Genomic DNA, 24,561 nt, shown 5'->3' with positions numbered 1-24,561 from the left:
GACAGATGCAGCGTGGGACCACGGCTCACCCCCACAGCACCTCCCTGACCCAAGGACCGCTGTGCCCCATCTGAACCCAGGTTGTCACCTCCTCGTCCCGGCCCCTTCCTTCACTCCTAGTCACCCACCCTAGTCACCCTCGTCATGGCCCCTTCACTTCACTCCTCGTCACCAGCAGCAAGAGCACCTTTTAGACAATTAAGGTAAATTTCATATAACATAAAAGTCACCCTCTTTAGCACTTTAAAGTATGCAAACAAATGGTGTCTACTGTATCCACTGGGCCCTGCTGAGCCTTTCATGGCTCCCAAAGGAAGCCCTGTGTCCATTAAGCAGCTGCTCCCGGCACCTCCAGGGCCCTGAACCACCATTCCCCTCTCTGCCTACCACCTGGCCTTCTGGACACTTCCTACAGATGGACTCACACGGCACATGGCCTTTGTGTCACCCTATTATGGCTGGGTGACATCCCACTGGGTGGAAGCACCCTGTTCTGCCCACCTGTGATTGACGGGCACTAGCCTGTTTCCATGGCATGTCCTCTAGCACCTCAGTCACATGGTGTCACTCCCTGCTTCTTACACTCAGCCAGCTTCCTGTCCCTTCTCTGAGGACCCTGCCTCAGATCCATGAATTTGTTCTTCTCTCCAGAAAGTTCCACAGGGCCGGACCCTCACCACCGGGGGTCTCTGGCCAATGTAATCACGCTGCGGAGGTCTCTGCTGCTGCCCTCCCCGCTGGCCAGTCCTCCCGGAGCCCAGCCCAGCTCGCTGTCTCCCCCTGGCAGTGGTCACCGCCTGCCTCCCCGTGCGTCTGTTTCTTTAATCTCCGCCACTGGAACACTGGCTGCCAGGGGGCTGGGCTGCCTGGCCTTCAGTGGCGGGTGGTACAGAGATCAGCACCCGGCGCATAGTAGGTGCTCAACGAGTAAACGAGGTAAATGGACTCCCATCTCCTACCCATTGGGAGAGTCCCTGGAGCACCTGTCTCCCCTGTCCAGGGTGCCCGCTACCCCGTGTGCTCGATGGCCCTCAGCTATCTTTTGCTATGCTCTGTGACCTTCCATAGAAGGCTCCCTCTCTGAACCCAGTTTTGCTCATGTGAAAAGAGTCTGAGATCATGTGCCTGTTGACACGGGTGCTTGTCGGGACCAATCTGGGGACTCCATGACGGGCACCCTCTTGCCAGGGATGCAGGTGGACACCCAGCTGGGGGTCAACACCTCCTTGCTCTCGACTCTCTTTGAAGGAATTCCTTTTTAACAGACGGAGGGACCGAGGCCTGGCGTGGGGAAGGCAGGTCTGCCTGAGCCTCTCCACAGAGGAGTCGTGCCGTGACGCTGGGCCTTGCCACGAGCGCCTGCCCCTCTGCCCCACTCTCCTCTTTCAGGGGACAGCTGGCAGGAGCCCCAGAAAGCAGAGCTGGGCGTGGCTCGGGAGCACCCACAGCTGCCCAGCGTGACCTGTGCTTTGTCTTGATGACTAGGATGTCGCGGCCTGTGGTTGCCACGTCGGGGGACCCAGGGCACGAGGCCCACGGAGCTGTGCTTGCCCCAGGTCAGGACGGAAGAGGAGCACCTAGTGCTGTCGGGGAGAGCCGGGGGTGGGCAGGGAATGGGGCAGGGGGTGCGACAGGAAGAAATCACTTTCTGGGGTGAAACTGGGCCCACCGATATCCATAGGGAGGGGGCACCAGGGGGCTTCAACAACAGAGAGATGGTGGAGAAAGGAGGGGACGAGGCTGAGGTGCCCCAGCTCTCTTCTGACTCCAGGGATTGTCTTCAGAAAGACCAGCTGCTAGGTTCAGGGAATTCGACCCACGGATAAGTGATCCTGGCTACTTCCGATGGCGCCAGTCCTGCTGAGGAGCGTAGGTGGGTCACACAGGGAAGCAGACAAAGCAGACAACCAGACCTGGGCAGGCAAGGGCACAGCTCCCCAATCCAACATGAGAGATGAGAACCCCAGTCATCAGAGGGGATGTGGGACTGGGAGCCACACAGGGTGGGGTGGGCAGGGGTGAGGGACAGGCGCTGTCACTGTGGGCTCCCCACCAGGGCTGGGGGCCTGGTGTCAACTGCATGCTAATGACATTTACAGAGGAGACTAAAGCAAGGGGTGTCTCAGTTACCCCAGGACAGCTCTGGTCCTCAGGAGGGTTGGAGCTTAGCCTGCGGGAGGAGTCACCCCGTGGGATGTCACCGGGGAAAGAAAGGCCAGAATAATCGTCATGGTAATAAGAGGCCCGGAGAAGTCAGCTGGGGGAAATCAAGGGGACACCACGCAGACGGGGCGTCCTGCGCTGGCTGCGTCCTGCGCTTGTGGCTTCCTGCCCAGAACCAATTGCCTTTGAAGGCAACAGATATTTTTCTGGGGCCCTGGACATGTGAGCAGAAGCTGTGGGCAGCAGAGGCCCCGCAGACAGACCCCTGCCCACTGGAGGGACGCTCAGTGGGCAGCAGCAAGTCTTCTTGGGTGGACATTGCTGTGGGTGGACGCATAACCCTTGTGAAGGCACAGAACACCCAGAAGCTCTTCCTTTTAGAAATAAGAGCAGGCAGGATGGGCCCCGGGTCTGGGCATGGGTGGGGGATCCCGACCTCCACTTGGCTGCACGCCTTGCTCAGCTGCTCCTGGAGGGGGGGCCTCGCCCCTGCGTCCCCTCTGCTTGTCTTCACGCGTGAAGCCACAAGTGGTGAGAGGTGCAGGATGTCGGGGGCATCCCATCCACCTCCTTTCTCCCCCTGCAGGGGTTCAGTGGGCAGGGGGCGATCTCTAGCCAGATCCCAGTGATCTGCCAAGTGGAGGGGAAAGCAGGTCCTGGTAACGGGGTGATCGTGCACCCACAGAAAGTGTGGACTGCCATCCTGCCCACGGCATGCGGCCAGCCTGTCCTCCCCCTTCCCCACCTCTCCTCACTGCTTCCAGAGTTTGGCTTCTTTTTCCCCTTCCCTCCCTCCCTCTCTCCCTCCCTCCTTGTTTTGGTACCAGGGACTGAACCCAGGGGCACTCAGTCACTGAGCCACATCCCCAGCCCTGTTTGTATTTTATTTAGAGACAGGGTCTCCCTGAGTTGCTCAGGGCCTTGCTAAGTTGCTGAGGCTGGCTTTGAACACGTGATCCTCCCGCCTCAGCCTCCTGAGCCACTGGGATGACAGGCGTGCACCACCACGCCCGGCCTTATAATGTTTTTAATTGCATAACATAAAAGAGACCACAAAATCAACCAATTATTTAGAAACGTAGTTATCAAAGTCTTTTAAAAAGGTGCCGTGGTGATAGGTGTGCTTTGGGAAGCGCTACACAATGAGGTTCAGTATCGGGTCTGACCTCTGCTGTAATTTCAAACAGTGATGAGTGTAAATGGCATGTTGAGATTCCTGGGCATGTGATATGAAAATACCTGAGATTTCTCTTGGGGTCAAAGTCACAAACTCTGCTATATAATCAGTGTTGGGGGGAGCTGGGATTGTGGCTCAGAGGTAGAGCGCTCGCCTAGCGCGGGCGGGACCCGGTTCGATTCTCAGCACCACATAAAAATAAAGGCATGGTGTTGTGTCCATCTACACCTAAAAAGTAATATTAAAGAAAATAATCAGTGGTGGCTTGCTTATGTCTAGACCCGTGACGTAACGAAAGGGCAGGTTGTAGTGCAGTCCGACATTAGTGGGAATAAGATGCAGGTTCTTCTCCAGCCAGGGTCATGGGTGCCTGTGATTGTGGTGGGGGTAGGGGCCAGTGGTCTACCTGCCTCCTACAAACCCCTGGACTGCCTGGGAGTGGCCCTGCAGGAGCCTGCAACAAGATCACAACCTCTGCAGGGCCACCTCGTGAGGGCCCAGAGACCCCGCAGCCTGGACAGAGCCCCTGCAGCCTGGACAGAGCCCCTAACAGGAACAAATGTGAAAATAAATTTAAATAAATACAAGGTCGTGGCCTGGAGCACACATGAAATGGAAAGTGAGACTGATGGAGGAAATAAAGTCTCAGATGAGCAGGACAAGAGCCGTCTCCCCTCCGTCCCTGAAATCGCTGCCCCCGACTCCACAGAAAGGACCCCACGTTCTGGGATGCGGCTTTTCTGCCGTCATTCGCTTTCTTTTATTTACCCGGTGCTGTCTTCTCCTCGGGGAGGTGGGTAATTCTGTTTGTTTGTTTTTTTCTTTTTTTCCCTATGCCCCTCAAACAAATTAATGGTGTCATCTGCCTGAAACGGGAATGAGCTCCTGGCAGATGTGTCCCCGTTCACCTCGATGGTGAGGTCCCTTTTTTTTTAATCTCTCCCTCCCTCCCAGCCCTTGGGATGGGCAGAGCCACCCCTTTGGGGGCACCAGATCTTTGAGTGGTTTGCCCGGTGGGTCCAAAGCCCTGGGATTCTTAACCCCTGCTTCCAACGGATCCCTGGAGATGACCTGCCTCATTCCAGAGGGGGCTCTTTGCCTAAGGGCCCAGCAGAGCCGCCTGAGCTTAGCTGCGTGTGCATCCTCAAGACTACGCCGTCCCTGGGACGCCTCTCCCCGGCACAGATGCAGAAGGGAAAATCAACACGGTTTGGAAAACTGAGATGGGAGAGAACAAGGGGCTACATCTGTAAAGGAGGCTATCAACCCTCCACGGCACAGGCACGTGCAAGAGGCGCAGGACTGAGAGTCCAAGGTCAAGTCCTCCACCTTTTGGCCGTATGACCTTGGGCAGCCCCTTAACCTCTCTGAGCCCTCTTTCTCTCTGACAAAGGCAAGTTAAACAGACCTGTCTCCCAGGCTGGGCACGAATCCCAATAGTCAACGTACAGAGAATGCTTTTTATGACCAGACGCGGTTCTAAATACAAATATGAACTCATTTTCCTTCCCCACAGCTCTGAGAGGGAGCTACCATCACTGATAAGAAAATGGAATCAGAGAATAAATAAGTCCCCTAAGGTCGTACAGATCAAAAGTGGCAGAGCAGTCTGGCTTCAAAGCCCTTATTTTTATTTCTAACCAGCGGCCTTTCTCACCCAGGTGAAGCCAGACGTACAGATTCCTGGGCAGACGGGGTGCAGCGGGGTGGAGGCGCGGCCTCTCTGCTGCAGGCAGGGGGGGCGTGGGATAGGGCAGCCGAGGCACCTGCCAGGTCCTCTTGGGATGTGTAGAGTGGTAAAGAGCCATGGTTTCCCAGAGGTGGACCACAGGCAGAGTGGGGACAGGACACGGGTAATCCTCCTCAAGGACGGGCGGGTGGGGCTGGAGGCCCCTTCCCCTCCCTGGGGCCTGGGCAGGTCCCATGGCAGAAGGCTGGGGTTGGAGGTCAAAACCCTGGGCCAGCCTCACGGCTCTCAGCCTTTTGGCTGAGGCCAGGTGAACATCAGAGAGCCTCTGTCACAAAGGCCCAGGGTCCTCCTGGCCAGAGTTCTGGGTGGCGGTTCTACTGGACTTTGAGAATTTCATTATAGGGGGACTGTGGGTTCCCGGGCTTCTCCCCAACATCGTCGTCTGAGGAAGACGCTAAGTTGCAGTGAGTCACCAGGCAGCCTGAGGAAGCCCTGCCAGCCGCAGCAGGCGGTCATGATGGCTGGGCAAGGTCCCCTGGAGAAGACCTCTTACTCTCCAGCCCCCACCACCTTGCCTCTGGTCCCCAGGAACCCCCTTAGCAGTCAGAGGGCTCCTTAAGAAAGGGTGAGCCAGACCACATCAGCCGTCAATCCCGGGTCCCACAGTAACGGGAAGAGGCACTCCCCATCAGACAGCCTCCTCTGATGAAGGCTGCGGCCTCCGTCTCCCCTCTCAGAGCCCCAGCCAGTCCCACCAGTCTTTGCCCTCCTTCAGGAAAAGGCCAGGCTGTGTACCTTGTGGGTCCTCTATACCTTGCAGGGGGGCACCTGCTGCTAGAAGGTTCTTCCTTCCCAGCTCTGCGGCCACCTCCACCACACACTACCCCTGCTCAGCCTTCCTAGGAGGCCCTCCTGGGACCCAGAGTGGAAGACGACCTCTCTGCCCTGGCGCCCACTCATGTCCTTGGAGTCTGCTTCCTTCCTTCCTTTCTTTTCTCTCTTCCTCGTGCTGAGGATTGAACCCAGGGCCTCACATGTGCTAGGCAAGCGCGCCACCGCTGATCCCCAGCTCTGCCCCCTCCCCAGCCTTCTCCACCAGAATGAAGTATGAGCCTTAGAGAGTAGCCCACACTCGGCACCACCTCTCATGACCCAGCATAAGGCAGGAACTTAGTAGATGCGTAATGATGTTTGGGGCACATACTAGGTGCATAATGATTGCTGAGTGAATGAATGATCTCTCCATCTGCCTAAATTTCACTATCGTTCCTTAGGACACACATTCACGAGATCTGAAGGCTTTTCTGATATGATCCCAGTTCCCAGGAGCAGCAGGACCGAGCAGCAGAGGCATCGCTGGGAGTCGGGTAGACACTGGCCCTCTGCTGTCCACCACCATCCCTCTCCTCTGCAAAAAATGCCCTCAAATATGGGGGAAAAGGTACACTTGGACATTGCTGGTGGGACTGCAAATGGGTGCAGCCACTCTGGAAAGCAGTGTGGAGAGTCCTCAGAAAACCTGGAATGGAACCACCATTTGACCCAGCTGTCCCACTCCTCAGTCTATACCCCAAGGACTTAAAATCAGCACGCTACAGTGACGCAGCCACATCAATGTTTACAGCAGCTCATTCACGATAGCTAAGCTATGGAACCAACTTAGATGCCCTTAAAATAGATGAATAGACAAAGAAAATGTGATACATATACACAATGGAATATTACTCAGCCAAAGGGAAGAATGAAATTATGGCATTTGCTGGTAAATGGATAGAAAGGGAGCTTTTCATGCTAAACAAAATGAGCCAATCCCCCAAACCAAAGGCTGAATGTTCTCTCTGATATGTGGATGCTGCCTCACAATAGGTGGTGGGGTGAAGGGGGCAGTGTTTACCAGATGGGGGGATGGGGGAAGGGAGGAGGGATGGGGGAAAAGAGGGGGGATGGGAATGGGAAAGAAGAATGAACCAGACAGAACTTTCCTACATTCACATATGAATACATATGTATTCAGACCAGCAGATATGAATACATACCAGCACATATGAATACCAGCACATATGAACACATATGTGTTCAGACCAGCAGAACTCCACATCGTGTTCAACCACAAGAATAGGAAGTTACACCCCATGTATGAATGACAGGTCAAAATATACTCTACTGTCATGCATAACTAAAAAGAACAAGTAAAAAAATATTTTTAAATGACCTCAAGGACAGAAGAAAATGTGTTCGGAGAAGCTGGGCCAGAAGTGAGGCAGAAATACAGTGGATCCACCATTCCCAACTCCTGAGAAGAAAGGGGGGCTAAAGGTCTTCTCCGGATGGAGGGAGCCACTGTTGTTTGGCTCTGGGTCAGCCAGAGGAGTCCTGCACAATGCACCAACTATTTAAAAACAAAATCCAATCCTCCTGGTGGAGCTACAGAGCCGCAGGATCCCCCAAGGCCCTGCACCCCCACCCCCATAACCCCCTGGAGTCTGGGCAGGAGAGTGGATTTTAGAATAACTGAGCAAATATTCCAATCACCCCAGGGATTCTTCCCTCCTGTGCAGATGGGAAACAGAAGGTGGAGGACAGGGTGGGGACCCTAGTGGGTGAAGGTGCTGCCTATCGACTGTGGCTATCGGAACACCCAGGGAGACAGCAAATTGCTGGGCAGAGTGGAACGTGGCCACAGCCTTTAATTTGAAACTTGAGCTGCGAGGTCCCGGGCTGGCTTCCCAGCCTGTGCCTGCAGGATTTTTTTTCCCCCTATCTGCATCACAACCATCTATTTGCATCTCAACTGTCACAGGATACAAATGGCTTCAGCCCACCCCAGTCTTTTCTTCCCTGGCTTCTCTGAGTTTTCTATAGCTGGGCCAAAGAGAAGAAATTACTCAGAGAGACTTGACAATGTGACAGAGTCCTTGGGAGATAGAAAGGGTCTTTTTCAAGCACCTTTGCATGGTCTGGCAGAGCCTGCGATTCAGAGATGTTACAGAATCTTAGATCTGGGGCGGGGGGACTGTAAGCATCACCTAGTTTTTTGAGTTCAATTAGCATCCTAATTAGGACTAACTGCCACAAAGTTCTGACTGAGAGGTTAAACTGCTTCCTTCTTCCTCTTCTGTTTTGGTCAGCACCCTCTACTGCCCCACAATGGACTTTTGATGTCATCCATCCAGTAAAAGCCCTGGGCCACCTTGTTGCTACTTTCATCTTCAAAGGCACCCGTCCCTCAACAGTGTGTGCCTCTGGAGTGCTTCCCAGGGGCCAGGCGGAGTGTGAGGTGTGGGGCGGTCCTGCTGAGCAAATCCAGACCAGGCCCCAGCTGTGGGTCCTGTGAGTAACCAGGAGACAGGTCTGAATGGGACCAGCATGTTCAGAATTGTAGAATCGCAGTCGCAGTCACAGGGACAGCCAGAGAACGTCCCATGGTTCTGAAGAGCCTGTGACACAGGGCTTTGACCGCTCTTCTGCCCTCTTCCCTCTTCCTCTTTTGCTCAGTGACCATGTATTTCGGCCACACCAAGCAAATCCAGAGTCACCTTCAACCCAGACACAGATCCCCACCGACATTCTCCCCCTAGGAAGGGACAGGACAGGACAGTTTCTTAAAGGTCTTTTCCAACATCTGCCTGGTTCCCCTCAGAGGTTGTTTTTGCCCCAGATTCCGGACACTGGGCAATGCCCACGCGCCTGCGGCCTGTGCCTGCTGTCTGTGGGCTACGCAGCTGAGCCCGCCTGGCTTGGCCCTCAGACGTGGTGGCGTCTCCTTGACATCTGGAACCTGGCCTTGGGGCCTGTTCCCTGGCAAGGTCTGAATCCCTCCCGGCTTCTGGATTCAGCAGAAGAGCCCGTGGTGCCAAGGCATGGGCTGGACTGAGCCGGCCACTCCCGCCTCCTGTGGAGGAAGGAGCCCGGGTCAGGGTGCTGTGGTTTGGGGGCAGCCCCCTCAAAGCTGGGGACATGGGACAGTCCAGATGACCTCAGGGTGGGGCAGTGTGGACCAGGGCGTGGCCTCTTCTTCCTAGTCCCCCTCTCTGCACGTCACTCTGTCCTGGAGAAGTGGTCCCTGGAGGGACACAGGCCGCCTCCCTGGGGAAAGGAGCCGTGGAGCACACACAGGGAAGGTCTGCGTTGGCTCCGGGGGTCCCCGAGGGCATGGCATGCCACATGTCCAGGGCTGTGCCTAGGTGGGAGTGTCCCTCGGGGCAGGCTGGGCCCGACTGCCCTCAGCCTCTTTTTTCTTTCTTTTTTTTTTTTGTACCAAGGATTGAGCCCAGGGTGCTTGACCACTGAGCCGCATCCCAGCCCTTATTACATTTTATTTAGAGACAGGGTCTCACTGAGTTGCTCAGGGCCTCACTGAGTTGCTGAGGCTGGCTTTGAACCCGAAATCCTCCTGCCTCAGCCTCTGGAGCTGCTGGGGTTACAGGTGTGTGCCACCGCGGCACCTGCGTCCCCTCGGCATTCTTTTGGACAGTCATACAGGAGCCTGAGTAAGTGGGTTCTGGGGCTCTGGCCTCACTGTTGGGGACACTCTCTGGACCAGGTCGGGGTTGGGGAGCTGCAGGTCTGGGGACAATGACTGGGTGGGGTTTCTGTGTGGCAGTGGTAACGCTAAGCCCTGCCCACCTTTCTGTCCCCTCTCAGCTTCCCTGGCAGCAGAGACCAAGACGTAGTCACCTCCCCACACCCAGCCTCTGGCAGTGAGGCTGGGACACGGAGCCAGTTCTGACCACTGGGTGGAAGTTGGGGCCACTGTGAGATGAAGCGGGGCAGAGCCGTGCTTAGCCTCTGTCGCCCGACCCCACCCCACCCAAACACACGGCAGCACCGTCGAGACCGCAGGCTGCACATGTAAGTGACCTCTCGGAGTGGCCTCCCTGCAGACCTGGGCTGGACATGGAGGCCAAGTGAGAAATGAGCGTGTGCATTGGGTCAGCTTGTTACTGCAATACGAACTGACAGCTACACTCGCTCTCTTATTTTTTTTTGAACAGATGAGTGGACCGAGGCTCAGGAAGGGCCATTAATTTACCCGGAGTCAGGGCCAGTAAATGGCAAGTCTGGACTGACAGAGAGGCGCTGTGCGCTTCCAGAGCTTGTCCTGCCTGCCTCCTGGGTTCCTGCCAAGGTCAAGTCCAAGTCCCCGGCCTGGGTTCCTCACATCTGCCCACCTCCCCGCAGCCCAACGCTGTGAGCAGGGGTCACTATTCCTGTGTCCTACCTGCAGGTTTCTGCCTCTGGGCCGGTGGGGGCCACCATCCTGGCAGCCAGCCATTCTGCCTGCCCAGGGCTCAGCCCCAGCCCCCCCCTGCTAAAAGCCTTTCCTGATCCTCGCAGCCCCCTGCCGTCAGGACCCGGGACCCCACACTAGGACTGGCGTGTCTCCTCTCCCTGGCGTGACTGTACCTCTGCAAGGAAGGAGGAGGCTTTCTTCTGAGGTTATCATTCAGAGTAGCCTCTATTTTTTTTTTTTTAAAAACAATTTTATTGTTTTTTGGTACCAGGGAATGAACCCAGGGGCACTCAACCACTAAGCTACATCCCCAGCCCCTTTTAAAATATTTTATTTAGAGACAGAGTCTCACTAAGTTGCTTAGGGCCTCACTGAGTTGCTGAGGCTGGCTTTGAACTTGCCATCCTCCTGCCTCAGACTCCTGAGCCGCAGGGATTACAGGTATGTGCCATCATCACGCCAGGCTTCAGAGTCGTCTCTGACAGGGATGTGCCTGGCTATACTCCAGGGAGGGACGAGATGACTGATGGGTTTGAGAAAATATTGGAATTTATTTTATACCTGTTTATCCCTACTTTTTAAAGTGGTACATTTGGACAGGTCCGTGGTCATGCTTGACCCCCAGGGGACAAACCTAGTTCCTAGTGAACAGTAGGTGCTCAATACATCTTAAGTCATCTCAGACAGGCACGGGACAATGACAGTGGGTGGGGTTTCTGTGTGCGTGTGCCTGTGTGAACAGGCGGGACTGGCTGGGCCATGGGTCCAGTCCTGGTGGGGCGAGTCCAGTGGGCACAGTGGGCTGGGGAGGGGTAGGGGTGAGGGCGGCGGGCTCCTGGGCTGGCCCCGCGGCCGTTTGCTGGGCAGCCAGAGTGGAGGGGCTCCTTAGGAAGAAGCCCGCCTGGGTCAGGACAGAACGGGAGCCCCTCACGGGACAGGTGAAGGAGGTGCCCCAGGCTGGAGTGCCTGATGGAGTCCTGAGCAGGGCAGGAGGACAGGACAGAGTGCTGCCAATGTGGCCCCTGCAGAGGGCCAGGGAGGCAGGGCACCAGGCGGGGGAGATGCGGGCTGAGAGGGTCTAAAGGGACAAACCATTCCCACGCCGGCCTGGCCCTCGGCCAGCACTGCAGGGGTATCAGGGCTGGTGGGGGAGGCCCCTACCCCAGCCTCTGTCTCTCCCCAGCTCCGCCTACGTCCCAGGGCAGGCCTCATTGAACGAGGCCTCCTGGACCCCTGATGGCTGGGGATCCTCTTGAAAGCACCTGTGTCCCCTGAGCAAGCTCTTCACATGTTGGGAGGCATTACTACACCAAAAGCAGGAGTCAGACTTTCTGCCAAGTGTCATTCGTATGGGCCTCTAAACTGGGCATGTACCTCCTACACACGGCAGAGACCACCCCTCAGGTGTGAGAAAGTACACTGGTGCTTTATTTCTACTTTCAAAAATTGCTATTTGAACCCAGGGGTGCTCTACCACCGAGCCACATGCTTAGCAACAGCCCTCTTTTTATTTAGAGACAGGGTCTGGTTAAGTTGCTTAGGACCTGAGATGCTGAGGCTGGTCTCCAACTTGCAATCCTCCTGCTGGTCTCCAACTTGCAATCCTCCTGCCTCAGCCTCCCGAGTCACTGGAATTACAGCTGTGTGCCACCACACCCACCTTAAGATGGCAATTTTAGTGCATACTTTATCACATACCTATGAGATGAGTACAGTGACCATGTATATAAACTCTAAATAAAATGCCACCTATTGGAGTGTGTGCTTGGATGTTTTTACAGGGTAGAGATGGCATGTGTAACAGTTTAGAGACTTTCAATTTTTTTGCAGCCTTATTTATCAACACCTGTGTTTGTTTCTATCTCATAACTGAGGACCTGGAAGCCCAGAAACACCTGGCATCCCTCTCAAGGTTGCACAGCGCAGGCAGGACAATAACCCTGGACGGGTCCTGGGTTCCAGGGACTCACCTCATCCTTGTCCATGACCTGGATGAAGAGGGGGAGGGCAAAGCCAACCTGAGCCAGCTCGGTGATGGCCACGCTGTACTCGGAACTGTTGAATTCTGGAGCATTGTCATTGATGTCGATGACCAGGATGTTGAAGGTTGTGGTGACAGTGGCATCAGATGGGGTGCGGTCATCATTCAGTTCTGTGCCCTGAAGACAGAATACCATCCACCAGGTGTAAAGAAGGCCACAATCCCAATATTAGCTACTGTTTACCAAGGACGTTCTCGAATTTAGACACTGGTTTAATATGAACCATCTCACCGAATCCTCACTACAGCCCCAGGAAGAAAATTCCACCTTTAGTATCCTCATGTCACTGAGAAGGACATGAGGCTCAGAGAGGTTAAGGAACTTGTACGAGGATGCGCAGCTTTGCAATTCAAACTCAGGCAATAGGATTCGAGAACTGACATGGAGATGAGGTGGACAGGAAGGAAGGGACAGATTTGGGGTTCATCCAAGGGTGGATGGAGATTCTATTCAACTTGGCAGATAATAAAACTGAGGCCAGGAATTTCTGTGCTAAAGGCTGATCGCTGTGGATGGAATGCTGCTAGTTTCAGGGTGAGGTTTGGACTCAGAAACAGATGGACAGATTCACAAGGCTCCCCAGGGGGACTGGATGCACCACCAGTTTGGGGGTCCCATGCCCACATTTTGTAGAAGATGGGAAGACAGTGTGGGGTTCCAGGGAGCTGGAGGCAGTGCAGGGACTAGGCAGTAGCCCTCTTCCTTGGGAGCTGACCCCTGGCCTCAGCCGGAGGGGTGCAGGACAGGCAGGGAGGCCAGGGAGGGGCCGGGCTCTGTGCTGGGGTGGGGCACCCCCACCCTGGCTACCACACCTGAGCGTCAGGGGCGAGAGCGCAGGGCCATGAGAAAGCCAGGGCTGGTGGACCAGCATGGCTCAGCGGTCAAGCTCAAGGGAGGGTGCAGGGTGGGCTGGCTGTCCTGTCCTCCAACACGGATGGGGGCCTCCTTCCCAGGGTCCCCAGCCCCAGTCTTTGGACCACCCCCTCCTATTAATTGATGGTCAGGGCTGGGGAGGTCCCCTGTGGCCCAGGCAGGATCCATACCCCTAAATGGGCCTCCTAGGGATGCTCAGCAAGTCATTGATTTTCATTAAAGTGCCACCAGTGGCAGGTGACTGGGTGGGGTGGGGGAGGGGCTGCAGCTTCACTACGCTTTCCAGGGCAGGGACCCCAGAGGCTCTGTCCCCTCCCCAATGTGCTCCATTTTCTAACCCAGGAAAGGGTAAAACTTAGAAAATGGGACAAAACCCCCCAAACAGAGTGAACTCAAGAATTCAGGTGTCTACAACTGCGATTCGAAACCTTGGGAGGAGGCCGAGCTCAAGATGAGCACCTAGAAGTCCCCGTTGTCACTAAGGTGAGGATAAAGTTCCCGGCCTGTGCAGGCGTGGACGATGGCTGTGAAGTGCACCCGTGATCCCCTCCTGGTGGCCTGTGGGGGTGACCGGGGTCAGTGCCCCGGAGAGGACAGGAATGCTGAACTCTGGGGCCTCTGTCTGAGGCTGCAGCCCCTGGCCCTGCTGGAGGCTGGCCTCCCAGCCTGGGCAGCTGTCCACCTGGTGCACGTCCCACCGAGGGTCTCACCTTCACGGTCAGGAGGAAGCCGTGGCTGTACAGGGGGTTCTCACGGTCCAGCAGGCCGTTCAAGGTCAGCGCCCCGCTGATGTAGTCCAGGGCGAAGATGCTGTTGGTGTTCCCTGCGGGAGAGAGAAGGATGCTGTGCCCGGGCCAGGCAGGCAGATGCAGTGACGGGGCCGTGGCTCCTGTCCCCATGGCAGGAACCTGGAGCCCTAAGGACGCTGCCTCTGGGGACCCAGAACAGCCAGGGCGCAGGAGGTCCCATCCAGGGGCAGACAGCACAGACCAGCGCAGGGGGACGCCGGCCGTCCTGTGGCCTTCCCGCCCCCTGAGGCAAGGAGAAGGTCCCGGTTGATGGCAGCGTGTCCTCAACACCCAGTGCTGTGCTCCTTCCCAACAGAGGGAGCCGGCTGAGGGGAGTGTCCCAAAGGGAGCGCCGTCGCGGGGACTCCCACCTCGCTTTCTTGCCCTTGTCCATTTTTATGGACAATTTCACTCCAGCCCAATTTTCGGTTTTGGCAACGATGTGATGTGCTTTTTAAATGATAAATACAGCAAAACCACAAATCAGCATTCTCAGAGCTTACTCAAGTTAGAGACGCGTGTGTCAGTGGTGGCTCAGACGGCACCTGAGGCTGGCCTCAAGTGGAGGCCTCTGTCACCCATATGCCTCCCCTCTGCAGGCACCCCAAGCCCTCACCCTTGTTTCCTCAGTTCCCAAATCCCATGCTTGGTCCTGCCTCTGGTCTTTCAGCGTCCAGTGTCCTTTTTTTTTGGCGAGGGGGAGTCCTGGGATTGAACTCAGGGACCCTTAACCACTGAGCCCCCTCCCCAGCCCTATTCTGTATCTTATTAGAGACAGGGTCTCACTGAGTTGCTTAGGGCCTTGCTGAGTTGCTGAGGCTAGCTTTGAACTTGTGATCCTCCTGCCTCAGCCTCCCGAGCCTCCAGGATTCCAGGCCTGTGCCACCGCGCCCGGCTCACTGTCTTCTCTCAGCCCCCCCCTCCAGTCCTCCCAGGTCAGAGACAGCCTCTCCTGCTCCCCCAGGAAGGCCACTCTCCCTTCTCCAGCCGACCCCTCCTGGCCCCGCAGGCAGGAGTAGCCTCTGCTCTGTGACAATTCCCCGGGTGCTTCCTGCGTGTTAATCCCATTTTCCCGCCTGGCCTAGAAGCTCCCCAAAGATGGGGGCTTTTCACAGCTGTCCCTCAAGGTACCTGGCCAATGTTAGCACATGGTGGCATCCGTGTGGCTGAAGAATGGCTGCTCCCCAGGCCTCCTGGGCCTGCCCTGCCCACTCCAGCCCTGGCCCTTGCTGCATACTCCCACCAGGCTCTGAGGTCCTCCTAGGCAAAGCTGGATGGCATTCTTCTTCCTCCTTCACTGACCATTTGCTGGATCATTCACAGGCTCCCTCCATTCAGCCACAGACTCAGGCCATCCCTGGCCAGGCCCTGAGCCAGGCATGGTAGATGCAAACGTCTGTGCCAGGGATCCCGACACTGAAGTACGTGCTACCTGGGAGGGAGCCCTGGCACCCGGGAGAGTTAGTTGTCTGAGGTCACAGAGGAAGGCTGAAGAAGGAAGGCTACCAGAGGAGCAGCAGAATGCCCTGCACCACTTGTGAGCTGTGTGACCCTGGACAACTCACCTAACCTCTCTGTACCTTGATTTTCTCATCCATATACAGGGATAAGGACGGCCTCTACAGCACAGGTTGTGGGTGAAATGAGGGTGAAAGTTGTATTCTCTGGCTTAGAGTGGTTCCTGGCACAGTAAGTGCTTGGTAAGTGTAACCCTTGCTGTTGTCTGAGCTGGGCCCTGGGGTACAGGGAGGACTGGGACGAAAGATGGATGGATAGACAGTGGGTCCCTGGGGGAGAAGCAGCGCCCAAGCCTTCAGCCACGCACGGAGCCCAGGATGGCCATGGAAGCCGCTGCCCCTCCCGCTCGTCCCCACCCTGGCTCCACAGGGACCTGCACGTGGCAGGGTCGGCCAGGGAAAGTCCAGAGCAGACCACTTCCTCTTCCAACTCCAGACTTCCAAACGGGGCTGTTCGTGCCAGCCTGTGCCCAGTTGCCTGCCCATGCCAGGAGGCCCTCCTCTACCTAGGCCAGGGCTACGGTCCTCTTGGTCCACCGCAGGTATTGGCCAGGCAGGGAACAGGCTGCTGAGGACCGTGGAGCTCCTTCAGGCTTCAAGCCACTCGGACTGTGGGCTTTGGGGACTCTGGCCTGGGCTAGGCCCAGAAGGGGATGCCCCTCCAGTAAACGCAGGAGGAGAAGGGAGTTTCTTTAGCTAGGAATTTTTCAGGGGGGACATCAAGGGTGGGTCCTTTCAGCTAGCCATCCACAGCTTTAGCAATTAGTATGCAGCCCTTGGCCTTGCTCACAGTGCAGACTGGCCAGGGCTGAGGTGGGGTGGAGCAGGGGTGGCACTGGGCCCTGGAGGGGGCTGGGTCCTCTGAGCCCCAGGCAGAGCTGAAGGGCCACCCTGAGGTCTTCCGCCCCCCACCGCCCCAGCACAGCTCCCCCTCCCCAGGCCCCACATCCAGCATCCCGTCGGTACAGATTCAGTACAGATTTTATTTTCATATAAATTTATTCTTTCCAATAAAGGAATCTATCAAATGTTTAACTAAATGTGATTCAATTTTTCTTTGTAAGATTTTTTTTCCTATAAATCATTCACAAACCAGAGGCCTTTGCTGAATGACTTGTTTCAACATTCGGTTGGGAAATCGAGCCTGGGACACTCCTCATGACACCCACTCCCCGTTCATGGTCAGGTTGCTCACCCCTGACCTGACTCCACCCAGAACCTGATTCCAGGACGTAAGTCACCCTCCCCACCGAGCCCCTCTCCACAGCCCTGCAGGCCCACGGTCTCCCAGTAGCACTCATTCATACAAGCTTGGGGACCCTCCCCGACACCCTGTGTGTGTGCACACACATGTGCATATGTGTGCTTTTTAACTTCTATCACGTGTCCATCTTCCCGCCTCCTGCCAGGCACGTGTGACATACTCCCAGAACCAACAGCCAGAACAGGCTACACCCGGGGAGGTGGCAGGGCCACCCGAGTGAGGCACTGACTTGGATGCTGCTACAGTTACCATGGCAACGACAGCATTCACTGGGATGCAGCCCAGCTCAGGCAGGGGCAGGAGAGGAGCCCTGTACCCTGAGCAGCAAAGGCCAAGGGCATGTCGGACTCCAAGATTCATTGATTAGTTCAGTGACATGTTCCTCCAAGTTCCTATGAGCACCCTCTGCGAGTAGGGTGCTGGAGAATCAGCGGAGAAGAGCAGGCGAGGTGCCCGCCTTGGGCCGCACATCCCCACAGAATCATGCTACTGAAAGCGAGAGCATTTGCCAGGCTGAGGCCCAGAAGAGCAGCAGAGCAGACGGGTGGTGGGGATTCTGCCCTTGGGAAGCCACCACAAGGGTTCAGACCACAGGTCTGCTACCAGCTGTGTGAACCTGGCTAGTTATTACCACGTCTGGGCCTCAGTTTCCTATTCTGTAATTCCAGGGTGATAACAAGACCCACCCCAGAGATGGAAGGAGTTGAGACAGTACCTGGCCTGCTGAGCGCTCTCCACCAATGCGGAAGCCTGTACTATACCAAGACAGTGCCACCTGTCCCCTCCCTTCTACCTCCACAGAGCCTAGGTCTAAAGCCCGCCAGAGACCCTGAGCCAGCCACCCGCTCACGCTTGCCAGGATGGCTTCTAAGTGGGGCTCCTGTTGACCAGTCGGCTGCCCTGAGGCCACGGCAGGCCACCCTCAGGCCCAAGGGCATGGGCCCCGGCTCTGCCCCTGATCCCTCCAGCACCCTGGGCAGGTCACCATTTCCTTGCCTGGCTCTAGCCCCTCATTCCAGACTCCCACTCCTCCCGGCCTGGGGTCTGGGGGCTTGGCAGTCACACCTCAAGTGTCCTTGTGATCCTGGAAAGTGACACCACCACGTCAGCCCTCTGGTCTCCAAACTCCGTATCCAAGTCCCAGGGGGACTGGGGATAGGGAGGAAGGTCTCAGGAGGGTTGCCTTTCACCTGTCCCATCCTCACTGGTGAGCAGAGAGACAGCTGCTTCTCCTGGGTCGACAGAGCTGTCCAGGAGTAAGTGTTGGGTTCCCGTGGGGGGGGGGCTCCTGGGGTGCAGGGTGGGGCCAGGCTTTTACTGCCTGTGGCTTCAGGTCACTGGAGACTGGAAGCATCACAAAGAGAAAAGCAGGCCATCACTGGTCTTGCTGGGTTTCCTGGGGAGAGACGCCTTCCTCTAGGAGTTTCAGATTCGAAAGAGGGGGGTCCAGAGGAGTGAACCCACATCTGCATCAGCAGAAGAGCCTGGAGCAGGTATCACCGGGCAGCCCATGGTACAAAGTTATAGGTAGAGAGGAAGAATGAACTATAGTATCCCATGGCACAGCAAGGTGACCTTGGACAGCAGTGTTTCAAAATAGTTAGAAGACTTTGAGTGATAAATGGTGGAGGTAATGGATATGCTAATTACCCACATTTGATGATCCTTACACAAATATGCATGAAGCAAAACATCACCTAGTACCCCATAAATATACACACATCAAAACAAAGATTAAAAAACCTTAAAAAGAGAGATCCCTAGAGGAAAAGCATTATCACTTTGGAAAGTTCTGGATAAATTCCCCCCTGAGAGTTGAACACAGCAGCAAAATGCCCACCTGGAGTGACTTCCAGGTATGGAGGAAGCGGCCTGCCGTGGGGGACCAGAGCCCTCAGCACAGGGGTGTCCTTGACATACCTAGGGCACTGAGGATGCGTGGCCAGGCAGGGCTGGGCTCTGTGGAGGGGTGTTTGGGACACAGCCAAGGAGACAGGGGCCGTGGTCTCATGGGTCCGGGGCCACCAGCCTAGTGCAGTGCCTGGAGGGAGGAAGGGCCGGTCCTGACCAAGATGGTGAGCAGGGAGGCTCGGGAGGAGCCGGCCAAGGCCCCTGAGGGGCGCTTCAGATGCCCGCAGAGTGGGACTAAGATCCCAAGGGCGGTGGCCCCGCAGTGGGGACTTCGCGGTGTAGAAAACCAGGCGAGGGGCGCGGCGGCCGCTAGGGGGCGCGGCGGAGCCAGGCAAGGGCCGGGCTGGTCCCTGGACGGCGGAGGGCGGGGAAGGGGCGGAGGGCGCGGGCAGGAGGCCCTGGGACGGCGGGGCTGCGGGGGTCAGACGGCAGACTGGCGGGGAGGGCTCTCATGGGGCCACCGGGCCAGGGGAGCCTCCCGCCCCGTCCAGCCGCCGGCTCCCCCGCTCCCGCCCCGGCTCCCCAGGGCCCCTCTCCCACATGTGGCTCCCTCGTTATCTGGCCCGCAGCATCTTGACCCGCACCAGGTCTGGGCAAGAGCCGTTCAGTAAGCGGCTGATGGTGCGTGTGGGAACACAGGCTGATGACTTTGAATTGCTTTGTCTGCTCGGCTGGGCTGGCAGCGCTGCGACCTGCCTTAGTTCTTGCTGCACTTGGAGTTAAAGGGAAAGGCAAGCCTCCACCTCCGAGCCCGGCCTCTCAGGGTCCTATGGCCCCCGCCACCAGAAGCCCATCGCCATCTCCTGACCCAAGGCTCTGCCATCTCCTGCTCCTCTAGGCCCCAGAGTGGTGGGCTGCCCTGTGCCTGGGCTTCCCTGGCTTCCTTAAGTGGGGCCTTGAGGGTGAGGGCTGGGGTCGCACACTTCTGTCTGCTGTTCCCAGAACGATGCTCATTATACGTGTGTGGGAGGATCTGAAGTTGGCCTCTTCCTTTGCAGCAATTAGAGATGACCAGTCACACACAGGTGGTGGCACCCGGGGGCCTATCCCTGTGCTGAGCTGTGGGGGAGAGGAAGGAAGCAAGCAGCTTCTGAGGCCAGTCCCTTCCTCTGGGCCTGAGCATGCACCCTTCAAAGGCCAGTCCCTGAGTGGAGGCAGAGGCTGGAGGAGATGGCCTGAGAGGCCCGATTCCCCCACCTTTTTGCTGTGCTCTCCTGGATGGACCCAGGGAAGGAGTGGAACTGGGATGGGCGCTCCCCTCTTCCAATGTCTTCTCCTCGTCTCCTTCTGGGCCTGGGGTCTGTTACATCCACAAGCGGCGCCCGCCACCCAGCATCAAGCTGCAGGATGAGAAGAAGGTGCCAACGGTAGCTCCGCCCCTTACCAACTGCAAGACTCCTGCAACAGCTCATTCCTTTGAGCCAAGCCCCTGACTGTCAAGTTCGGGTCATGGTTCCTCCCTACGGGCTGAGAGGGCCAGATGTGACCATGTAGGTAGAGCACTCACTGTGGACCAGGCATAGAATCAGAAGAATCAGACCACATAAGTCCCCACAGTGGCCCATGTTGGCAGAGTGGCAAGGGCCCCAACACATGCTGAGTTCTTGCCTTGTGTTGTGTAGTGTTCTATAGGTATGCCCCTCCCAGCCTGCACAAACCATCCTCGAGACGGGGACTACTACCCCATTTTAGAGATGATGAAACTGAGGCCCAGAGAGGTTAAGGACAACTGGAATCCAGGTGGTGTGGGGTAGAGCACAACAGCCCTGCTTTCATGAAGCTGAAGACCTCTGGTTGGATCCAGAGGCCCTCGACATGCCTCTCCCCGGCCACGTGCGAGCACTGAGCAGCTTTGCATGAGCCATCTCAGCCACTTGGGCCCCAGGCAGCCCCGCCTGCAGAGCTACTGCTGTCCACGGGAACCACGTCTTTTTGATTGGTATAGAACTTTATCACTGCATCATGAAAATTAGGAGTCGGACTGAGACATGGCTTTGAGCAACAAAGCTTATGAATTAAAAATTGTCACTCACCTGCCTGCTGACAAAGGGGGCCTGCGTCCTGGGTGGCAGCTGGACAGGCATGCATTCAACGGCTCTATGACCGACATATGGCAGCCAGCGGCGTGGGCAGCCCCGGCTTCCAGCCTGGGGGGGCCGGCCGAGAGCTTGCTGCCCTCCTCCAGGCCCCGGTGGGTGAAACCCACCCCTCCCCAAAGCTCAAGCCACCTCCTGCTCTTTGCTGGCCGCCCCTTCTGTATTCAGGTGTCAGCTCAAATGTCACTCCATGGAGCAGTCCTCCTTAATCCCTATCACTCTCTAGCCCATTATCCTCTTTTCTTTCTTTCAAAGTGCTTCGACTTTTTGAACATCTCTTTTCAGCTGTTTATAAGTGTCTTATCGTTTGTCCCTCCTGACTGAAATGTAAGCCCCTGGGGGCGGGGACCAGGTGAATGCTCAGCCGATACATAGTAGGTGATCAATAAATGCTTTTTGAATAAATGGATGCATGGGCTGAAGCAAAAATGTCTAGGGGCCATCCTGAGGCTAGTGTCAAAGGCTATCAAGCAGATGATCCTGGGGTGACTCATGATGTCGCATGTCATAGAGACACCAGGACTGTGCAGGGCCTATAAGAGGGATTGGCCAATTAGGAATTGCAGTGGGGGCTCTCCTTCCCTCCCCATGCAGCCACGAGGACGTGTCTGAATGGAGCTGTCTCATTAATTACACTCACCACTGTCCAGTCAGGGGAAGCCACCTTTGTGGCCCCTTGGAGCACAGGAGAATTGCTGTCTGCTCTTCCAGGGCTTTCACACGGGGACGGCTCCCATCAAGCTCACTTAAACCAACAAATGATTACCTCTCCTAATAGGACTACAAGCCCGACTCTGATTCATCTGCTAATAACCGGCTCCAACTGATGAAGCATTAACCTGAGTAGCCAAGGAGAGTCAAGCCTATTATGTCAGGATCGCTGAGGGTCAGGCCACGCTCCTCTCACCCACAGGGAGCGCTGCACCTGTCTCTGCAAACCGGGGAGCCTCAGAGAGGCCCCAGCCCTCTGAGGATACTTTAATGAGGACAAGCAAGACATCACCAGGGACTATGGCTGGAATTGCAGTCTCTCTGTTGTCCCCAAATCCTTTCCCTTTCATGGAGGAGATTTCTCTAAAGGGAATGACCACAGATGTGCCCACATATGCAGGCACCAGCATGCTCGGCACAGTGCTGATAAGGGAAATTGGGAACAACCTACATGTCCAACAATAGGGGATTGGTTAAATAATTTATGTCATGAAATTCAGGCAGCTGCTAAAACATTGCAGAAGTTTGTGACTTGAAGAGAGAGAAGCATTAAATATGCTAGACAAAAGAGTCATAAAACAGGTTGGGTGCAGTGGCACATGCCTGTAATCCCAGCGGTTCAGGAGGCTGAGGCAGGAGGATTGCGAGTTCAAAGCTAGCTTCAGCAAAAGCGAGGTGCGAAGCAACTCAGTGAGACCCTGTCTCTAATAAAATACAAAACAGGACTGGGGATGTGGCTCAGTGGCTGTGTAAACAACAAAGTTCTGGAAGGTACAATCCTTGGTGGTGTTGTAGTTTGAAAAGTGAAGGCACAGAGAAAGGAAGGGAATGTAAACTGACCGTAATGTGCCTTATCCCTGAGGACGGGCACCAGGGCAGGGCTCTCCATCTCAGCCCTGCTGATGCAGGGGGGGTCTGTGGTAGGGACTGTGCTGTGCCTGGCAGCAGCCCCCTGGACGCAGAAGCATGGTTCCCCCAGCTGGGACAAAAAGTCTCCAGACTTATTTACATTGGTGCTGGGATTGACCCAGAGTGCCTTGCCACGGGGCCACATCCCAGCCCTTTTTATTTTGAGACGGGGTCTGGCTAGGTTGCCTGGGCTGGCCTGGAACTTGTGATCCTCCTGCCTCAGCCTCCTGAGTAACAGGCCAGCACCACCTCTTAGGCAAATTGACTCATTTGAATGAGCCATTCCCTCCCACTTGGGTGGCCATCATCATTAACAGCAAGTCACTGAATTTATTCCCCTGAGGACAGGGATCTTTCCTGCCTTGGTCACCATTTTATCAGCCAGAATGAAGGTGAGGAGTTGGCCAAGCACCTAAGACCCCCAAGAGGCCAATCTGGGGGCGGGGGGGGGGATCAGGCCCTGCGTGCGTCCTGTGGGGGAGCAGCTCCTGCAGCTGGGCATGGTGGCCAGTGCTTGGGTAGGACAGCAGGGGCGTGCCTGCCAGGCAAGTAGGAGTGTGACGGGGCAGGAGGACCAGCACACCCCAGGTGTGACAGAGTCCCAGGACACAGGTCAGGAGAGGCCACAGGAGGTGGAGGCCTCAAGTGTCAAGTGAACAGCCTGGGGTCTGCCTGCCAGCAGGGGGCAGTGAGGAGTCCTGGGACCCGGCAGCTGGAGGAAGGAGGGCTGTGGTGATGTAGCTAGAAGAAGGGCACTGGCCAGGGCCAGCGTTCACTGTGGCCGCTATGGGCCACGCAAGGTTCTGCACACGGTCATCACCACCACTGTCCCCATTGCTAATCCCATCTTACAGATGACAAGACTGAGGCAGAGAGATGAGGCGATTTGCTCAAGTCACACTGCAGCTGAGAGGCAGAGCCAGGATTCCAGGCCAGGCTGTCTACCACCAGAGCCTGCAGGCTAGTCCCCGCCCCAGCTGTCCTGATTGACGGGAGGACAGGGGCTTCTGCCTCCTGACACTGCCTTCTGCATGTTTGTTCACACGCACCCTCTCGCCAGATCGTCCACGTGCCCACGAGGCCTGCACGGCACCCATTTATCCAGTGGTGATACCAAGGCTCAGTCAGGAGAGGTGACATGTCCAGGACACATGGTAGCCGGTGTGGGGCAGGATGATGAGGTCTAGGCCAGCCTCAGCAACTTAGCAAGACCCTGTCTCTAAATAAAAAAATAACAGGGCTGGGGTGTGGCTCAGTGGTCAAGCGCCCCTGGGTTCAATCCACAGTGCCATTAAAGGAAAAAAAAAGACACGTGGTTACTTAGTGACCTTGCTGGGCTTAGCATGGGGCCTCTGGGTCCCAGGTGGCCCCTGGCTGCCCACGTGCAGAATGTCCTGGGTGGATGGTGCTCCCGTGGCAGCTGGGCGGAGGCAGGCGGGCAGGTGAGGGGCAGGCAGGGGCAGGCGAGGGGAGCAGGGCTGCAGATCCCTCTGAGCCACCTGCTCACCTGCCTGCACCTGCTTCCCTCCAGGCCTGGAGCAGGTGGGCCCAGAACACCCTCATCCCCCTCAACGGGGTCTCTCCTTAGGCCCGGCCCCGAGGCCATCTGCTCGGCCGCCTCCAGAGCCCACATAACTCTTGCAAGCTTGGCACCCGGGACAGGTCAGGGCTCGGGGAGATTTACGGCTCCGATAAAGCCATCTCAGCCCTCGAATAAGCAGCACTTGATATTTGATGATCTGAAAGGCCTTGTCCCGGAGGGAGAGGGTGAGAGGGAGGGAGGGGAGACACTTAGGAAAACAAAGAGCACGGTGATCAGATGCCCAAGGAGAAGGAGGCCCAGGAGGACATGCTGTCTATCATCCTGGCTGCGTGTCCCCACCCCACTGTGGGGCTCCATGCAATGGGATAGAGGAAACACAGGCCCAGGCGCGGGGCTTCTGGGGGGGGTGGGCACCAGAGACCACCTTACTGGGCCCTCTGCACTGGGCACAGGGTGGAGGTGGGGCGGGGAGACCCTCAGGGAGCTCACCACCTAACGTCCACCCTCAGGGGAAGGACAAGGCACATGTATGAAGCAGCTGACTGAAGAACCCATAAAGGACTGGGTGTAAAATTCAGAGACTAAATTCATGCTTTGGGGCTTGTGGGCCTCTCTGAGCCTCCGTTTCCTCATTGGGGGTGAGA

At 56.5% G+C, this 24,561-nt stretch overlaps 1 protein-coding gene across 18 annotated transcripts in view; it reads right to left on the bottom strand.

The window, feature by feature from the left end:
• The window catches only part of CDH23 (cadherin related 23), a 381,002-nt gene that overhangs the window by 162,632 nt on the left and 193,809 nt on the right, over positions 1-24,561 (bottom strand). For 14 of the 18 annotated variants that reach the window (XR_014018890.1, XM_081267119.1, XM_081267138.1 and 11 more), the window contains 2 exons: positions 13,889-14,001; positions 12,234-12,422 (listed from right to left, as the gene is read on the bottom strand). Coding sequence is in view for 16 of the 18 variants with exons in the window: in XM_081267119.1 (XP_081123245.1) it covers positions 12,234-12,422; positions 13,889-14,001 (302 nt within the window). In the remaining 2 variants the exon portion in view is untranslated. Of the gene's footprint in view, positions 1-7,814; positions 8,923-12,233; positions 12,423-13,888; positions 14,002-23,423; positions 23,530-24,561 lie in introns of those variants that run through there. The other 4 variants (XM_081267139.1, XM_081267136.1, XM_081267135.1 and 1 more) reach the window with 4 other exon arrangements.

This window comes from Spermophilus citellus (assembly GCF_964194105.1).
Source record: "Spermophilus citellus genome assembly, chromosome: 15".
Lineage (NCBI taxonomy): Eukaryota > Metazoa > Chordata > Mammalia > Rodentia > Sciuridae > Spermophilus > Spermophilus citellus.
Note: the sequence above shows the minus strand (reverse complement) of the source record. Positions and strands in the feature narration are given on the sequence as shown.